The 16587-nt window shown below is 35.9% G+C and overlaps 1 protein-coding gene across 1 annotated transcript in view; it reads right to left on the reverse strand.

Moving 5' to 3' along the window:
* The window catches only part of IARS2 (isoleucyl-tRNA synthetase 2, mitochondrial), a 53560-nt gene that overhangs the window by 23948 nt on the left and 13025 nt on the right, over positions 1-16587 (reverse strand). The window contains exons 9-12 of the mRNA XM_035010101.1: positions 16020-16189; positions 13338-13428; positions 11725-11876; positions 9051-9211 (exon numbers count right to left, since the gene is read on the reverse strand). Coding sequence (XP_034865992.1) covers positions 9051-9211; positions 11725-11876; positions 13338-13428; positions 16020-16189 — 574 coding nt within the window. The remainder of the gene's footprint in view (positions 1-9050; positions 9212-11724; positions 11877-13337; positions 13429-16019; positions 16190-16587) is intronic.

The raw sequence follows: 16587 nt of genomic DNA on the forward strand, positions 1-16587 counted from the left end.
AACTTCCCGTACGACCGTGCACAAGAACTAAAACTTCCCGTACGACCACGCACAAGTACTAAAACTTTATGTACGACCATGCAAGTACTAAGTACTTGTACTAAGTACAAGTACTAAATGTCTTTAAGTCTTGGTTGTTCCTCTGTTAAGGAGAATTCATTTGTTCAAAAACATTTACTGAGAACCTCCAGCATCTTAGACATTGTTCTTGGAAGTGGAGGTACAGCAGTTCACAAGGCAGATAAGGTTCCTGTGCTAACGGAGCTCACATTGTAGCAAGTCTAGACACTTCCCTCAGATTGCCTGCCAACTAAATGAGATGATCCACGAAAAATTTAGCACGTGCCCGACATACAGTAAAAAGCCAACAAATACACATCGAATGAATATTTTAACTGACCATATCTTTGGGAAGACACACAATTATAAATTATTTGAAAATCAAAATCAGGGGAAGTTTATACTAAATTTTCTCACAGGAATAATGAATGTACTTTTAATTTATTATCACAGCTTTATTGACATTAGAACTTCCTCTAGTTGCTTTCCTTTGAGTCAGGGGACACATAATGGTCAAGAGCATGGACCCTGGAACCATAGAGCTTTGGTGCAGTTCCTGGTTCCACCACTTACTAGTTATGTGACCCCAGGCACAACACTTAACATTTCTGTGTCTGTTTGTAAAATGCAAATAATAATAGCATCATCAAGAGAGCTATTATGGATATTAATTAAGCTTATATATAAAATGCCTAGAACGGTATCTGGCACATACTAATAAGCATTATATAAGCATTAGCTATTATTCAAACTGATTCTGTGAAGTCAGGTAAATTCAGACAGTAATTTTGTTAACCAATTACCAAAACACATGCCCATATTAATATTTACAGATACTAAAGCTAACTTTTGAATTATCTTCCTTTCTACCACATTCCATTAACGCAAGTAACTAAGAATTAACTGCAGGCCCGTCAGAGTCAACGTACATGGAAAGAGGAGTGCGTAGGAAAAGCTTTACATTCTCAATCTGGATCTGCTTCTCACTAATGATGACTATGTAGGGTAAATCATTTAACCTCTTTTGGTCTGATAATTCATAGATAAAATGTTTATGAAAAAACTGTTGTAGGAAGCAAAAATCAAACGGGTATTATGAATTAGACAGGCTCTCAAAATGGAAATTCCAAATACCTAAGTTTGTATACTAGGAAGGATAGACTGAATAAGTATAATGTTATCAGCATCGATTTTAAAGAGAACAACAATAATATTAAAATGGGCACAAGTCCATATTTCTTGTAGTCATACATTTTCAATGGACTTTAACAGTAAAGATAAACTTTTGTGATAGGAGACCATAAAAACTTTGTGCAATACCTAGTTATATGACAATAGTTACATATTACTATTTTATATAGTTTGCACAGAACATTTTAACAGTTAAGAAAATCAGAATACACTGGAAAAGAAAATATGAATAACGTAACTCTATTTTCCTAAAAGAACCCCCTCTACAGAGATACTAGCAAAGTACATTTACACATACACAATTACAGAAGATAAAATGTTCGTACCACTTCTGAAACGCTCATAGAAAAGAATGATTCTAAATACGAGTGTCATTTTGACGTTTTATTTTTACAAATATTATCATTAGGCTGTAACTTTAGGTAAACAGTAAAATAAAACAGTAAAACAGTTTTAAATGTGCTGGAAATAAGTAGATTAAAAAATAACACAAAACCAAAAGCAAATAGTTCAAATTTCATATTAATTTAGGAAATAAGGAAGAGATATTAGGATTAATATTATTAATCAACATAAAAGCATTTAGGTGCATACCACACATTGTATTTTTCAAAGCACTTTACCAGCACTATCTAATCAGATTCACAGAAACATTGTACTGACAGATACACTGTTCCGTGCCTCAGGGATCCTTCAGTCATGAGGCTATGCAAGTAACATAGTTAATGCCAGGCCTTAAAACTGTGTGTCCTAAATCATGGTTCAATTCTGTTTTTACTTCTCCATTCAGCTTCTCTAACTCATCTATCAAGACAACCACTGTAACTGTAAATTCACACTCCTGTTCTCCGGGGTTTGCTAAGCAAAGGCAAAAAGACTCTATTACCCATGCCCAGTGAACCCCTGACCCAGAGATGAAGTGAGGGAACCAGTCAGTCTCCGGAGTTTAGAGTGTTGACAGAACAAGCAGCAAGTCCAAAGACCAGATTCTACCTGTGAATTATTAGGTACTGACAGGAATACATGATAGTATTTTCCTGAGCTTCAGTTTCTGTGAACACTGGGAAATGCTGTCAGAAAGAAGGCTATGTGAAAAATTTTATTCTTAAAGAAGGAAAAAGTCCTAGTATTATACTCAGTAATCTTAAAATTATAGATGATGCCCATCCATTTTAGAAGACCAAATTCATCTCTAATGAGACCAAGTTCTTTTTTTATATCCCTAACTAGCAGATAATTCAATGAAGTTTTAGAACTATAACTAAAAATACCAAACAATAAAGAAAGATCTCAATTTTGCAGGTGACAAGTTATTAAGGCAACCCTAAAATCCTACCAAGTTTAGTCAACCATCTCCGAGCTAACTAAAATTGAAGTTTTGTTATATTTTCTTACAAAGATATTAGTAATTCATTCATATATACAATTTTTTAGTGTAAGAAGCATTTTATATACATCTTATTTGCAAATATACTTTTTAAAAAAAACTGGTAAGTCTCTTGTTTCAGTGAGGAGGAAAGTTAGTTTGATTTTTTCTTTTAGTTTACCTAAGAATATTTATCAAAAATGACATAACCACACAATGTTATCTACACTAATGATTAATTTTTTTCATCTTACTTCAAAAGAGCTGTCATAAGTAAAACTACATATTTTATGTAGTGTAAATGACCCAGTATTTTCCCTCATAACATATGCATGTGAATCTGGATGAAAGAATTTTTTTTTTCAATATATCCAAAAGAAATATGACACACTTTAAAGAGGGGAGGGAAAAAGCTCTGCCTCATTAACAGGGCAAGTCTCACTAATATTTACAGCAAGACTTGCTTCCTTACTTTGTATCATGAAATATAAAAATATCATGTACTAAATTTACCTTAATAAGCATTATGTTCTCCAACTCAGTTCTGTTTTGAGATCTTAGAACACTGTATTACTTGTATTTTTGAGAACAAGAAAAGAAGCCAAAGACAATTCTGGAGTTCGTGGATAAAAACTGAACAAAAATTATGATAAATAAGAAGGCAGACTTCAAAGACAATACTCTCACAATCCAAACAAATCAAAATGTAAGTGCACAGATTTGGTACCACAAAGTGAGAACTTTTTCTTGACTTGTACTCTGATGGTCTGAATGACCCTAAAAAATTGTGGCAGAGAATTTCACAAACAAAATTTTCAATAAAAATAAATATATACTGGCGACCTACAAACTTGAGGTAACTAGCCTAGATTATAAAATAAAGATAAATTTAACGTTAGTTCAAACAAAATCTGAGAGGATAATCTGGAAAAGAAATACAAGTAAATGCTCCACAAGTGCTTAAAAGATAGTCATTATAATGCTGTAGCAAAAACCCAGAAGCAGCCAAATGTCAGGATGGGCTACATTTATTTGATTTTCATACGTAGGGAACTAGGCAATTATTAGGAGCTAAGCTAGCATTTTTAATGGCTGCACGTTCATTCTTCCAAAACTGACTTAGATTATTTCTATCATCATGGTCCTTTATAATCAACTGTATGAGATAGCCTTACATATCTATCTTCATACAAGAGACATTAGGCTTCTTATTTCTTATGGATTAATATATTACAAGTGTAACTTTATAATGAAACAGAGATTATGCTTTATAAAGTTTTTAAAACAATTTTAAACAATATTTGTTTTAAAAACAGTATGTATTTCTTAGTGATACTGAATATTTTTCATAAAAATATATAAGGAAAAAGTCAAAATTTGTCTTTGGAAATTTAAGAATTCTTCCCTTATGTTGATAATATCCTATACTTAACACAAACATATAGTTAACTTATAACCTAAAGATCAATCTAAATTACTGTTGATAAAAGTGGGTGAAACCACTTATCACTAAATAATCTATATACTTCCATTTTAATGCTGTATTTCATAAAGCAATAAATCCGTCATAAAACTTTGTACTTTATGCGAGGGCCTTATCTAAACACATGCATTATATGTCCCTCCTTAGGTTTCAACCAGTGAAAATCCACTGGGTAGTATGAGCAACTGTAACACCATCCAATCATTCTAGACTTTGATATCAGCTGAGCTAAATAATTAGCATGTTATCAGAAATTAAGCAACATTAAGATGTACTAAGCAAGGAAGAAACTGTTGCTGTCATTCTGTTTCCTGTGTTTTGTCTTTATTAAAGGAAAAATATTAAGGATTATAAGACAACTTTTCTTCTGCAAGTTACTGGAATAAGAATGAGGTAAGAGGCTAAACATTTCCAACTTATTTACTAAATTTATACATTTAATTCTAGAACACAATGAAATCTGAAGGGGGGATTCTATTTTTAATTTAATCCTATATTTAGGTTTTAAAGGCTCCAGGAAACAACTCTGGAGAAAGTTTTTTTAATTTAATGAACATTATAAAATTTTTTCACCAAAAGGTCATTATTATTAACATGAGCAAGAGGTAGTTAAAGCTAGCGCTCGGGGCACTTGAGCGAGGCAGTCGGTTGAGCATCTGACTCCTGATTTCAGCTCAGGTCATGGATCCCAGGGTCTTGGGATTAAGCCCCGCATGAGGCTCCGCACTCAGCAGGGAGTCTGCTTGGGGTTCTCTCTCTTCCCCTCCCTCTGCCTCTCCTTCCTGCACGCTCTCTATCTCTCTCTCTAAAATGAATAAAGAAATCTTAAAAAAACAAACAAACAAAAAACCACAAAAATCTAGCACTCAAAATGAACTGGAAATTCCTTGATTGCTTCTTGTAAACTTCTCCTAATTTCCAGAAATCAGGGGCTAAGTTTCCTAAATGCATAGATTATTGCATTAATACTGTTGAATTGATACAATCATCCAAAATAAACAACTTCTTTTCCTTTCTAGGTGGCGAATGTTCCTAAATTTTACCTTTTTTAATGCTAAAAAGTATTTGTCTTTATTAACTAGGAATAGATTTCTACCTAAATTATAATGGCAGATTCAGAAAAATCAATAATGTTAAAGTCAGAAATGGAATTATATCTTGAGCAAATACAAATGTGAATATAAAGTGCAGATGAGAACATTAATTCAAATCAAAATTAAACATCAGAGTTTCAAATCTAACAGTCTCTAAACCTATTCAGAGTGTGAATAAATCAAGATTTTTTTTTTTGTGAAACAAGTATAATTAAGGCTTTAACTTACAGACTTTCATCCAGAAAAGCAGAAGGAATCTTCTGGTATGCTTAATGGGGTTATCAAGTGTAACAGCAACTCCATGTGGACCGTGTGCCAATTTCCAGTGGAGATGCTGTTACTTTTGATGGTTACCAACTCACTACAATGGAAAGATACGATCCAAGAAAGACAAAATCATGGTCACTTGATTCTGACTTGCTTACGGAGGAAAAAAGATAACCTTTCATGCTATCTTAAAAAACTCACAAATAATTAAGAATTAATACCTATCTTCTTAAATCAAGTGTCATGTCACACGAAGGACCCGACAACGGAAGAAGATTAGAGTCATTACTAAGAAATGGTGTACAGGAAAATGACCTATGAATTGACAGATAATTTGGCTAAGTTTGTCTGTCATTTTTGTAGGCCAATATTCTGTATATCTCTTCTACTTCAAAATTAGAATTCAACTAGCATCATGCAAGCAACACAATGGGAGAATGCATGGAAAACAATCTGTAACATAGTCGTATGAATATATTGACTATAAATAAAATATAAATAACACCTGATGAAAATTTGCTTGTGTTTTTCTGACAAAGCTCACATTTATTTCACCAATCGATCTATGTACCATTTTACTGTCATGATTAAATAATGGTCAAATAAACCAATTTGCTCTTCTTCCTAATATATACATTTGTCCACCTGAATCACTTTGAGGAAATTCCCTAAAACTCCTGTCCTCAAATGCTACCAAAAAAAGAGAGAGAAACAATGACAATGTCTTATAAACATTCCTTAAAAGAAAACTCTACAGTGTGAAATTTTAAACAATACTTGTGTAAATTTATCTAAACTTTAAGGTATTAAGGTATCACCTGACCATGCTCTCAATTATAAGAACAATGTGAGCAATGATATTTAGGACAAACAGCCTTAGCTCTCCAAACTGAAGTAGTAATACTGAGGTAGTCTTACAATGACTTCCTGGCCTCTAACCTCTAGTTTCTTTTCCTAAAATATACTCTCACTCCTCATGCCTATTTAAAAGTTTAAACTACTTGACCTAGCATTCAAGACTCACTACAATTTGCCCCAACCAATCTTTCTTGGTGTTTATCTTTCTAAAACCCTCCTCAACACCCCACAGTCCTATTATGGTTCCTATAAAAGTGCTATGCTTTCCCCGCTCCGTGCCCTCAGCTCCTGCTGAACTCTCTACTTACAAAATACTTTTCCCTGTTTCCTACCTACTCCTCAAGCCCCTACTCAAATGCCATATCCTCTGTGAATAAAGCAAACAAGGTGTTTTATGGTTTGATATTTGTCCATGGCAGAGCTCTAGTTCTTCCCTGAGCCGTGTTGCCATAAGGTGTCAGATCACCCATGAAGGAATGATAAAATGTGTATTTAAATTGAAAAGAAATTGGGGCGGTTGGATGGCTGAGTTGGTTAAGGGTCCAACTCTTGATTTCGGCTCAGGTTGTGATCTCAGGGTCATGGGACTGAGACCCACATCAGGCTCTGTGCTCAGTGGGGAGTCTGCTTGAGATTCTCTCTCCCTCTGCCTCTGCCCCTCCCCACTGCCCCACTCATACATGCACACACTCTCTCTCTCTCTCTCAAATAATCTTTGTAATTTTTTTTTAAGGTTTTATTTATTTATTTGACAGAGAGAGATACAGCAAAAGAGGGAACACAAGCAGGGGGAGCAGGGGAGGGAGAAGCAGGCTTCCCGCCAAGCAGGGAGCCCAATGTGGGGCTGGATCCCAGGACCTTGGGATCATGACCTGAGCCGAAGGCAGACGTTTAATGACTGAGCCACCCAGGCGCCCCCCAAATAATCTTTAAAAATAAAAATAAACAGTAAATTGAAAAGGAACTTTCACACAAAAAAACACTAACAACTACCTAATACGTGGCTATAGATGATTAAAACAAAACAAAAACCCACCCCACTTTAATCAACATTTAAAAAAATCCCTAAAATACATGCATTCATAAAAGGACCACCTAAAGAAACACTGATAACACTGACAACGAAAAGTAGAACATTTTCACAAAAATTCTGATGAACCCCTAAGTAGGGACATTCAACTCTACATCTACAGTCTCTTGAACTCCTCAGTCATTACTTACTGGCTTCCATGCCCTCAAAAACCTCACTGGATACTCAAGTGATAAAATGTAAAAATACTTACCAAAATGGGCTCAAACTTTTTACTGATGTTAAAACATAATTTAGCAAAAATTCCATTAACCAAAGGAAAACAAAATTACTCACAGAAAATGAAAACTTAGGACGTATTCCTAAAAGGAATGATTAATATTCCCCTTTCCATATCTGTTAGTAACAGCAATACCGAAAACCTTCCTAAATTTACTAGAAGATAAACTAGCTAGACTACGATCTCACTATGATCTCAAACCAGGGACCATGTCAGTCTTTTTCACTGCCTCAAGGAGAGTCTAGCACCTGAATTAGGAAAAAAAATCTTCTTTCCACCATATAAGCTTGTCTACCCTGAACTGTTGACTATATCCATGTATTATCTTTTCAAAAGAAAAAAAGAGGGGCGCCTGGGTGGCTCAGTTGGTTGGGCGACTGCCTTCGGCTCAGGTCATGATCCTGGAGTCCCGGGATTGAGTCCCGCATTGGGCTCCCTGCTCAGCGGGGAGTCTGCTTCTCCCTCTGACCCTCGCCCCTCTCATGTGCTCTCTCTCTCTCAAATAAATAAATAAATAAAAAGAAAAAAGAAAAAACCTTAAAGAAAAGAGAAGAAATAGCTGGGAAGGTAATCATCACTAGAATAAATGTAATTTTGTGCCTTTAACTATATTACAGTTTCTTAAATTTTAAAGGATCTATAATTACATAAAGTCATTTCTTTTTTTTTTTTTTTAAAGATTTACTTATTTATTTGAGAGAGAGAGAGAGAGGGAACACAAGCAGGGGGGAGTGGGAGAGGGAGAAGCAGGGTTCCCGCTGAGCAGGGAGCCCGATGCGGGGCTCGATCCCAGGACCCTGGGATCATGGCCTGAGCCGAAGGCAGAGTTAAATCAAGGCCAGAGCCTCCTGAGCCACCCAGGCGCCCCCATAATGTCATTTCTATTGAAAGAGACAGTAGCCTAGGGACACCTGGGTGGCTCAGTAGGTTAAACGTCTGCTTTTAGCTCATGTCATGATCCCAGGGTCCTGGGATCGAGCTCCATGTCGGGCTCCCCACTCAGTGGGGACCTGCTTCTCCCTCTCTGCTGCTCCCCCTGCTTGTGCTCTCTCTCTCTTGCAAATAAATAAATAAAATTAGAAAGAAAGACAGACAGACACAGTAGCCTAAGGTAAGAGAGGGACTCTAATTCCTAAAGAAAAATTGCATACAGGGATCCTCTCCTGAATGCTGTTCATCTTTGGATTCCTGACACCTGATTCTGTAGGTCAGAGCCTCTGCTTGTAAGTATCCATATTGAAAAAATATAGTTTTAAAATTTCAACCATATGAAAGCATCTTTTTGAAATTATATTTTATTCCCCCTGACAAGACTGAATATGTGATTTAACATGTATCAATTCTCAAAAGTCCCTTTTTCTACTTTCGAAGAAAACATAGCTCACTTTAAAATACTGAAAAAAATGTAAAAAGAATTCTACCTGTTGATCAAGAATTCATCTTTTGTCTTGTGATGAAACACAGGGATCGGAACACCCCACACTCTTTGCCTTGATATGCACCAATATGGCCGTCTGTCCATCATTTCAACCATGGCGTTCAGTGCGGATCCAGGAATAAATTTCACCTTTTTTAACAATTCCTGCAATTGGTTCACAAATCAAGTCCAGTGAGAGTAAGCAGAATGAATGTCCCAGAATGGCCATAATTTAGCCCAGTGGTTCTTTATTTTGGACGTTTATAGTCATTCACATGTCTCCCTCCCCATGTCCAAAAAACTAAAAAACTACAGATTTCAGACCAAATGAAACAAAGTGAAAACAGGGCCACAAAGGATCTAATAAATAACATCAAGAGCAGATTTCACCATTAGAGGATGTGACAAGAGATTGTATACTAACTTCCAAGCACTCGAGATCAAAACTATCAATAACAAGGTTAGCAAGAAGCATTAAATTTCATCAAACTGTAGTTAAAATCCATTCAAACTTGATTTCAATGATAATTTTTAAGTACTTAAAAAATAAGCTACCGTCTTAGGTTAATAAACAAGGATTACAATAGAACCTAATTTCACAGAGTATGGTTTACAACACAGGAAACACTTTCTCAAAGTCACAGTTACTTCCTACGCACTTACTCTCTTTCAAGAACCCCCCCCTACTTCCAGCCCCACAAAAAGTTGTTTTTTATTTCATTCATTTGTCAATTACCAAAAGATGAATTGTATAGGAAAATGTCTGGTAATAATCTCCAGAAAGGCCAAAATATGTTAACTTCATTTTTGAGAATCTATCCATTATTTAAAGCATTTTTCTAATTCCAGAGTAATTTAAACATTTTCCTCACTTAAGCTGAACTACAAGAAATCCTCTCCCTGGGGGTGCCTCGGCAGCAAAGTCGGTTAAAGGCTGGACTCTTGGTTTCTGGTTTCGGCTCAGGTCATGATCTCAGAGTCTTGAGATCAAGCCCCAAGTCCAACTCTGCACTCAGCAGGGGTTGTCTGCTCAAAACTTTCTCTCCCTCTGCCCCTCCCCGCTGCTCACTCTCTCCCTCCCCCCACCCTCTCTCAAATAAATAAATCTTTTTTTTTTTTAAGATTGTATTTATTTATTTGACAGAGAGAGACACAGAGAGAGAAAGAACACAAGCAGGGGGAGTGCGAGAGGGAGAAGCAGGCTTCCCACTGAGCAGGGAGCCCAATGCAGGGCTCGATCCCAGGATCATGACCTGAGCTGAAGGCAGACGTTTAACAGTCGACTGAGCCACCCAGGCGCCCCTCAAATAAATAAATAAATCTTAAAAAACAAAACAAAAAAAACCCCTCTCCCCAGAAACCCTTTGTAGCGCCACCTACTGGCAGAATGGCAACATCTGCAATTCAATTTGATTAATAACTTGGTTTAAAAATCCAAGAAAAATGAATACAGACTGCATATTTGATTTTGTTAAGCAATAACTATTGCTTTTATAAAACAGTAACAATGGCATTAGAATTACATTTAAATAGTCTTTATATTTCAGGTACACATTCTGAAATATTTACGGAAGACACAAGGCCTGAAATTTGCTTCAAAACAATCCAATGGGTAAGGAGTAAAAGGGAGGGGTGGCAGGACGGGCGAAGACAAAAATAAAATTGGCCAAAAGCTGATTATGTTGAATCTGGGTAGTAGAAACATGGAGTACATTATTTTATTTCCTCAAAGAGGAATTGAAAATTGTATATAAAGGACAATTAAAAAAAAACCAACAACAAAAAACACTTGGCTCCAGCATATTGCATCACATTTAGATGTTCTTCAATAAAAAAATCTGTTCAAAGCTGTAAGTTACTAATCTTAACATTTACAATTAAGGAAACCAGGCTTCACAGGAATGCAAAAAACAAACAAAAAAATCAGTCCATATCACAGTTGCCCACTCTATACAAATACAGAAAACGTAAATTGCTTGCACAGCTTCCAATTGCCAGGCCAACAAATAAACCAACTCATTGCAGTTATACGTTAAGATGAAAGCAGTAAAGCTATCTTCATTATCAGCCTGATTAACAAATAGATATTTGAGCTCTTTCATTCAATAGAATTAAGTTGTTTACGACACACACACACACACAGATAGATATTTATAGTGAATAACAGAGCTCAAATACATATTAATATTTAGAATACCCATTTTTGTAAAGTATTTGTTAATTCAAAGCAACAATTTTTCAAATTAATCGCAATTTCAATCTTAAGGAAGCACAGGGTTTTTAGAGAGTTTTACCAAATGTTTACTATGTGCCAGATACTGTTTTGGAGCTTTTATTCACTTGCCCCACAAGGTAGGCATTATTATCAACTCCATATAGATGAGGATACTGAGATTCTAAGCTTCACCTCCTGAACACAGTTCTGTCCTAATTCTTTATTACTTTCATTATACTAGGCCGGAAATTTGGACAAGTCCCTTAGCCTCTTTAAGCCACACATGTATAATGAAGGAACAGAAATCCAAGATCCTTCTAAAACTACAATTTTATGAAACCAAATCACCAAATCATAATAGCAGCAATTCCTTCCTTTCCCCAAACCCTACCTCAACTTTGCATGCAACCCTTTCACCTGAGGGAATAAAAACCCAACACTCACAATAGGATGTCTCTTATACCTTGGCTGTGGCCTTGATATCCGTGATATTTACAAACCACTGCTTGCTGGCACGAATAACCACTGGTTTCTTAGTCCTCCAGTCATAGGGATAGCTGTGTACCAATTTCTCCTCTTTCAACAAATGCTTTGAAGACTGAAGCATCTTTATAACTTGAAAAAAATCAGTAACAATTTACATTAGACATAATTAAAAAGTACAATGAAAATCCTACTAACTCTCTAATTCCCAGAGTACTAAACCTGGACTAGTAAGTGCCAGTCAGTAAGAGTAGCCACTTACTAGCTGTCAAGTATAATCTAGGAATCTCCTGACGAAAAAAGAAGAAACTATAAAACCTTAATTAGATTCCAAATTAAGCCATTCCCATGGTTTTTCACTGCAAAGGAAAGATAAATAGGATAATATCTAAAACTCTACATTTGAAATTCGTAGTCTCTCATACCATGAATCTTTTTTTTTTAAGATTTTATTTATTCATTTAGATAGAGAGAGACCATGAGCAGGGAGAGAGGCAGAGGGAGAAGCAGGCTCCCCGCTGAGCCAGGAGCCTGATGTGGGGCTCGATCCCAGGACCCTGGGACCATGACCTGAGCTGAAGGCAGACACTTAACCATCTGAGCCACCCAGGCGCCCCTTTCATACCATGAATCTTAAAGTGGTCTCCAAGGAATCCAGAAGAAACCAGCTATAGTGGATTGAATTTTATCCTCCCAAAAGATAATGTTCAAGTCCTAACCCTTAGCACTTGTGAATGTGACCATATTTGGAAATAGGCTCTTTGCAGATGTAATCAAGTTAAGATGACGTCACACTGGATTAGAGTGGGCCCTAAATCCAATGACTAGTGACCTAATAAGAGAGGAGGATACACAGAGACACACAAGAGCGAAGGACATGTGACAATGGGGGCAAAGATTAGAGTGATACAGCTATAAACCAAGGACTGCTAAGGATTACCAGAAGCCACCAGAATCTAGGAAGAGACAAGGAAGTATTCTTCCACTGAACATTCAGAAAGAGTATGGCCTTGCCAAAACACTGATTTCAGACTTCTAGCCTCCAGAACCGTGAGAGTAAATTTCTGTTGTTTTAAGCTACTAAATTTACGGTAATTTGTTACGGTAGTCTCAGGCACGTAATATACCACGTTTAATTAGCCTTAGTCTTAGTGGGCAAAGGAAAGTCTTCACAGTACCTGGTCCCTGGATCCATAATTATAAAAAGTCAGAAAGCCAAGTCAAGGCTGGAGGATCCCTAAGATTGTAACACATAAACATTGCTAACATGTGCTCAGTACAAGGGTTATAAAAAGAAGAGTCAACATCTACCCTCAAGCTTGATTTTATCCTTCCACAAAACTCACACTGCTGTAGCCCTAAAATAATATCTCTCCCTGTTGATTGCCCTGCTTTGCTTAACCACATAGAGCAACTTCAAAACAAAAGATGACGAAGTCCCAACCTCCGTTTTAAACCATGTGGCAAAATAAAATACAACTTCAGATTTTTGTTTCTAATGAAAGTGTATAATGGGAGAACAGCCAGCGAAGGTTGCTGCTGGCTGCTTTTCAGAAAATATATACTTATGATAACAACATACACAACACTCACCCACATCTGTTCCCTCTTCAAGGACAGCCTTGTTTTGAAGTTCAGGACCTGCAACATCTGTGAAAACTCCATCTTCATCCACTAAACAATCCTACAAAGGGTTATTTTCAAAAATTAAAGTACCAAAACATTTTATCTTATAACAATCCCCAGCAAAACAATATATATAAAACATCGCAGTATAGTCTTTCACTACATTGAAAATCTGGGTACTTCTTATGCAATTAATAGAAATTTGTGGATTTATACATTTAAATCACAAAAGGCAAAGGTCTTATTAAAACATATACCACAAGTTTTTTTTTTACTTTTTAATTTTTTTAGGATTTTATTTATTTATTTGTCGAGAGAGAGAGAGAATACACAAGCAGGGGTAGTGGCAGGCAGAGGAAGAAGCAGGCTCCCCACTAAGCAAGGAGCCTGATGCGGGACTCGATCCCAGGACCCTGAGATCCTGACCTGAGCCGAAGGCAGACACTTAACCGACTGAGCCACCCAGGCATCCCATACCACAAGTTTAATTAAAGAAGTAAAATCCTCAACAAAACATTAGCAAACTGAATCCAATAATACATTAAGAAAATTATAAACCATAATCATTTGAGATTTAGTCCTAGATTCAAGTGTGATTTGCAAAACAATCAATGTGGTATGTCACATCAAAAAGAAAATGGATAAAAAACATATGATCATTTCAACAGATGAAGAAAAAGCATTTGACAAAGTACAACACCCATTCATGATTTAAAAAAAAAACTCCCTGCAAAGTAGGTTTAGAGGGAATATATCTCAACATAATAAAATCCTTATATGGAAAACCCACAGCCAACATCATACTCAACAGGGAACAACCGAGAACTTTTCCCCTAAGGTCAGAACAAGAAAAGGATGTCCACTCTACCACTGTTACTCAACAGAGTACTGGAAGTCCTATTCTCAGCAATTAGACAACATAAGGAAATAAAAGGCATCCAAACTGGTAAGAAGTAAAACTCTCATTATTTGCAGATGACATGATACTATATATAAAAAAACCCTAAAGACTCCACCAAGAAACTACTAGAACTGATAAATGAATTCAGTAGAGTCGCAAGATACAAACTTAATGTACAAAAATCTGCTGCATTCCTATACACTAATAATGAACCAGCAGAATGTGAAATTAAGAGAACAATCCCATTTACAACTGTACCCAAAACAATAAACTATCTAGGAATAAACTTAACCAAAGAGGTGAAAGACATGTACTCTGAAAACTATAAAACACCGATGAAAGAAATTCAAGATGACACAAAGAAATGGAAAGACATTCTATTCTATGCTCATGGGTTGGAAGAACAAATACTGTTAAAATGTCTATACTACTCAAAGCATCTACAGATTTAATGCAATCTCTATCAAAATACCAACAGCATCTTTCACAGAACTAGAACAAACGATATTAAAATTGGTTGGAACCACAAAAGACCTCAAATAGCCAAAGCAATCCTGAAAAAGAAAAACAAGACCTAAATGTAAGACCTGAAACCATAAAAATCTTTAAAGACAGCATAGGCAATAATGTCTCTGACATTGGCCGTAGCAACATTTTTCTAGATATGTCTCCCAAAATAAAAGCAAAAACAAACTATTGGGACTATATCAAAATAAAAAAGTTTCTGCACATCGACGGAAACAATCAACAAGACTAAAAGGCAAACTACTGAATGGGTGAAGATATTTGCAAAGGACATATCTGATAAAGGCTTAGTATCCAAAATATATAAAGAACTTATAAAACTCAACAAAACACGAATTCAAAGGGATAAATGCACCCCATGTTTACTGAAGCATTATTTACCATAGCCAAACTATGGAAGCAGCCCAAATGCCCATCGATACATGAACGGATAAAGAAGATAGAGTGTATACACACACACCATACACACTGGGATATTATTCAGCCATAAAAAAGAATGAAATCTTGTCATTTGCAACAACACGGATAGAGCTGGAGGGTACTAATGCTAAACGAAGTAAGTCAGTCAGAGAAAGACAAATATCATATGATCTCACTCATATGTGTTTTTGTATTTTTGGGGGTAAATACCCAGTAGTGTGATTACCAGATTGTAAGGTAGATCTATTTTTAACATTTTGAGTACACTTATCATGAGGAAAAATAAAATAATTTTTGAAAAAGTAAAATATACCAAAAACACCTTTAACTTGGTCTGTATTAATTTCCAGATCTATGGCAATGTACATGTATCATGCTGACTTTGGGGTGCATCTTTAACTAAATGGAAAAACTTCCTAATTGGCATGTGTAACATAAATTTAGAAAGGACTGTTTACTTTAAAAAACAAAAACCAAACTGTTCTTTTCAACTAGTAAAACCTATTTGCCATTTTTCAGAAACTAAAAGTAATGTCTATATGAATTAGTACTTGAAAGAAAAAAATTGTCCCCACTTAATATGTATTTTTCAATTCTAATTTTGTGCCGATTTTGTGTTAGGAAAATCTTTATCAATTAGTATGAATTAATGAGGCATTAGGGGACTGAACAAACCTAAGCACTTCACAACTTAATTATAACAAAAATGACTCCTTATCACCAAAAAATAAAGATACTAGTTAGGACTTATCACTTTAATTCTACAAAAGCAATAATTAAAAAAGAAAAAAGAGGCTAAGTACCGTGGGCAGGTTGTGCTGAGAAGCTACACTGTAATCTTCCATACCATGAGCTGGGGCTGTGTGAACCAACCCTGTTCCTTTTGTCATGGTCACATGATTTGCAGGTAAAAGAGGAGAGGCTTTATCAGGAATTAAAGGATGAGCACAAGTACCATTTTCCAAATCTACACCTGTGGGGAAAGAAAACCGTAATTAAGACTTATTTTACATGACAATGCTTCTACCTCTTCAACAGTAGCAGTATCAGGTGAAAGGTGCAGGATCTGGAACGAGACTGGACTCAAACTTCTGCTTCCCTTTTTACTTGCACTGTGACCTTAAGGCATCCATAATATGTGGATAATTACAATTCCTACCTCAGAGGATTGCCATGAGTATAAACTGAGGTAATGCATTTTAAGTATGTCGGGCCCTTAGCACAATACCTGTCATACAATAAATGATTTAAAATATTAGCAATTATTGTAACAGATAACTCAAATGGGCCCTAGAAGATTTCTCTAATTTATGTACGGCTATACACCTTTTGGAGCATAAGGACAAAGAAATTGTAGATCAACAGATCAAT

This window comes from Mirounga leonina, unplaced genomic scaffold (assembly GCF_011800145.1).
Source record: "Mirounga leonina isolate KUSES-001 unplaced genomic scaffold, KU_Mleo_1.0 Mir_154, whole genome shotgun sequence".
In the NCBI taxonomy this organism is placed as follows: Eukaryota; Metazoa; Chordata; class Mammalia; order Carnivora; family Phocidae; genus Mirounga; species Mirounga leonina.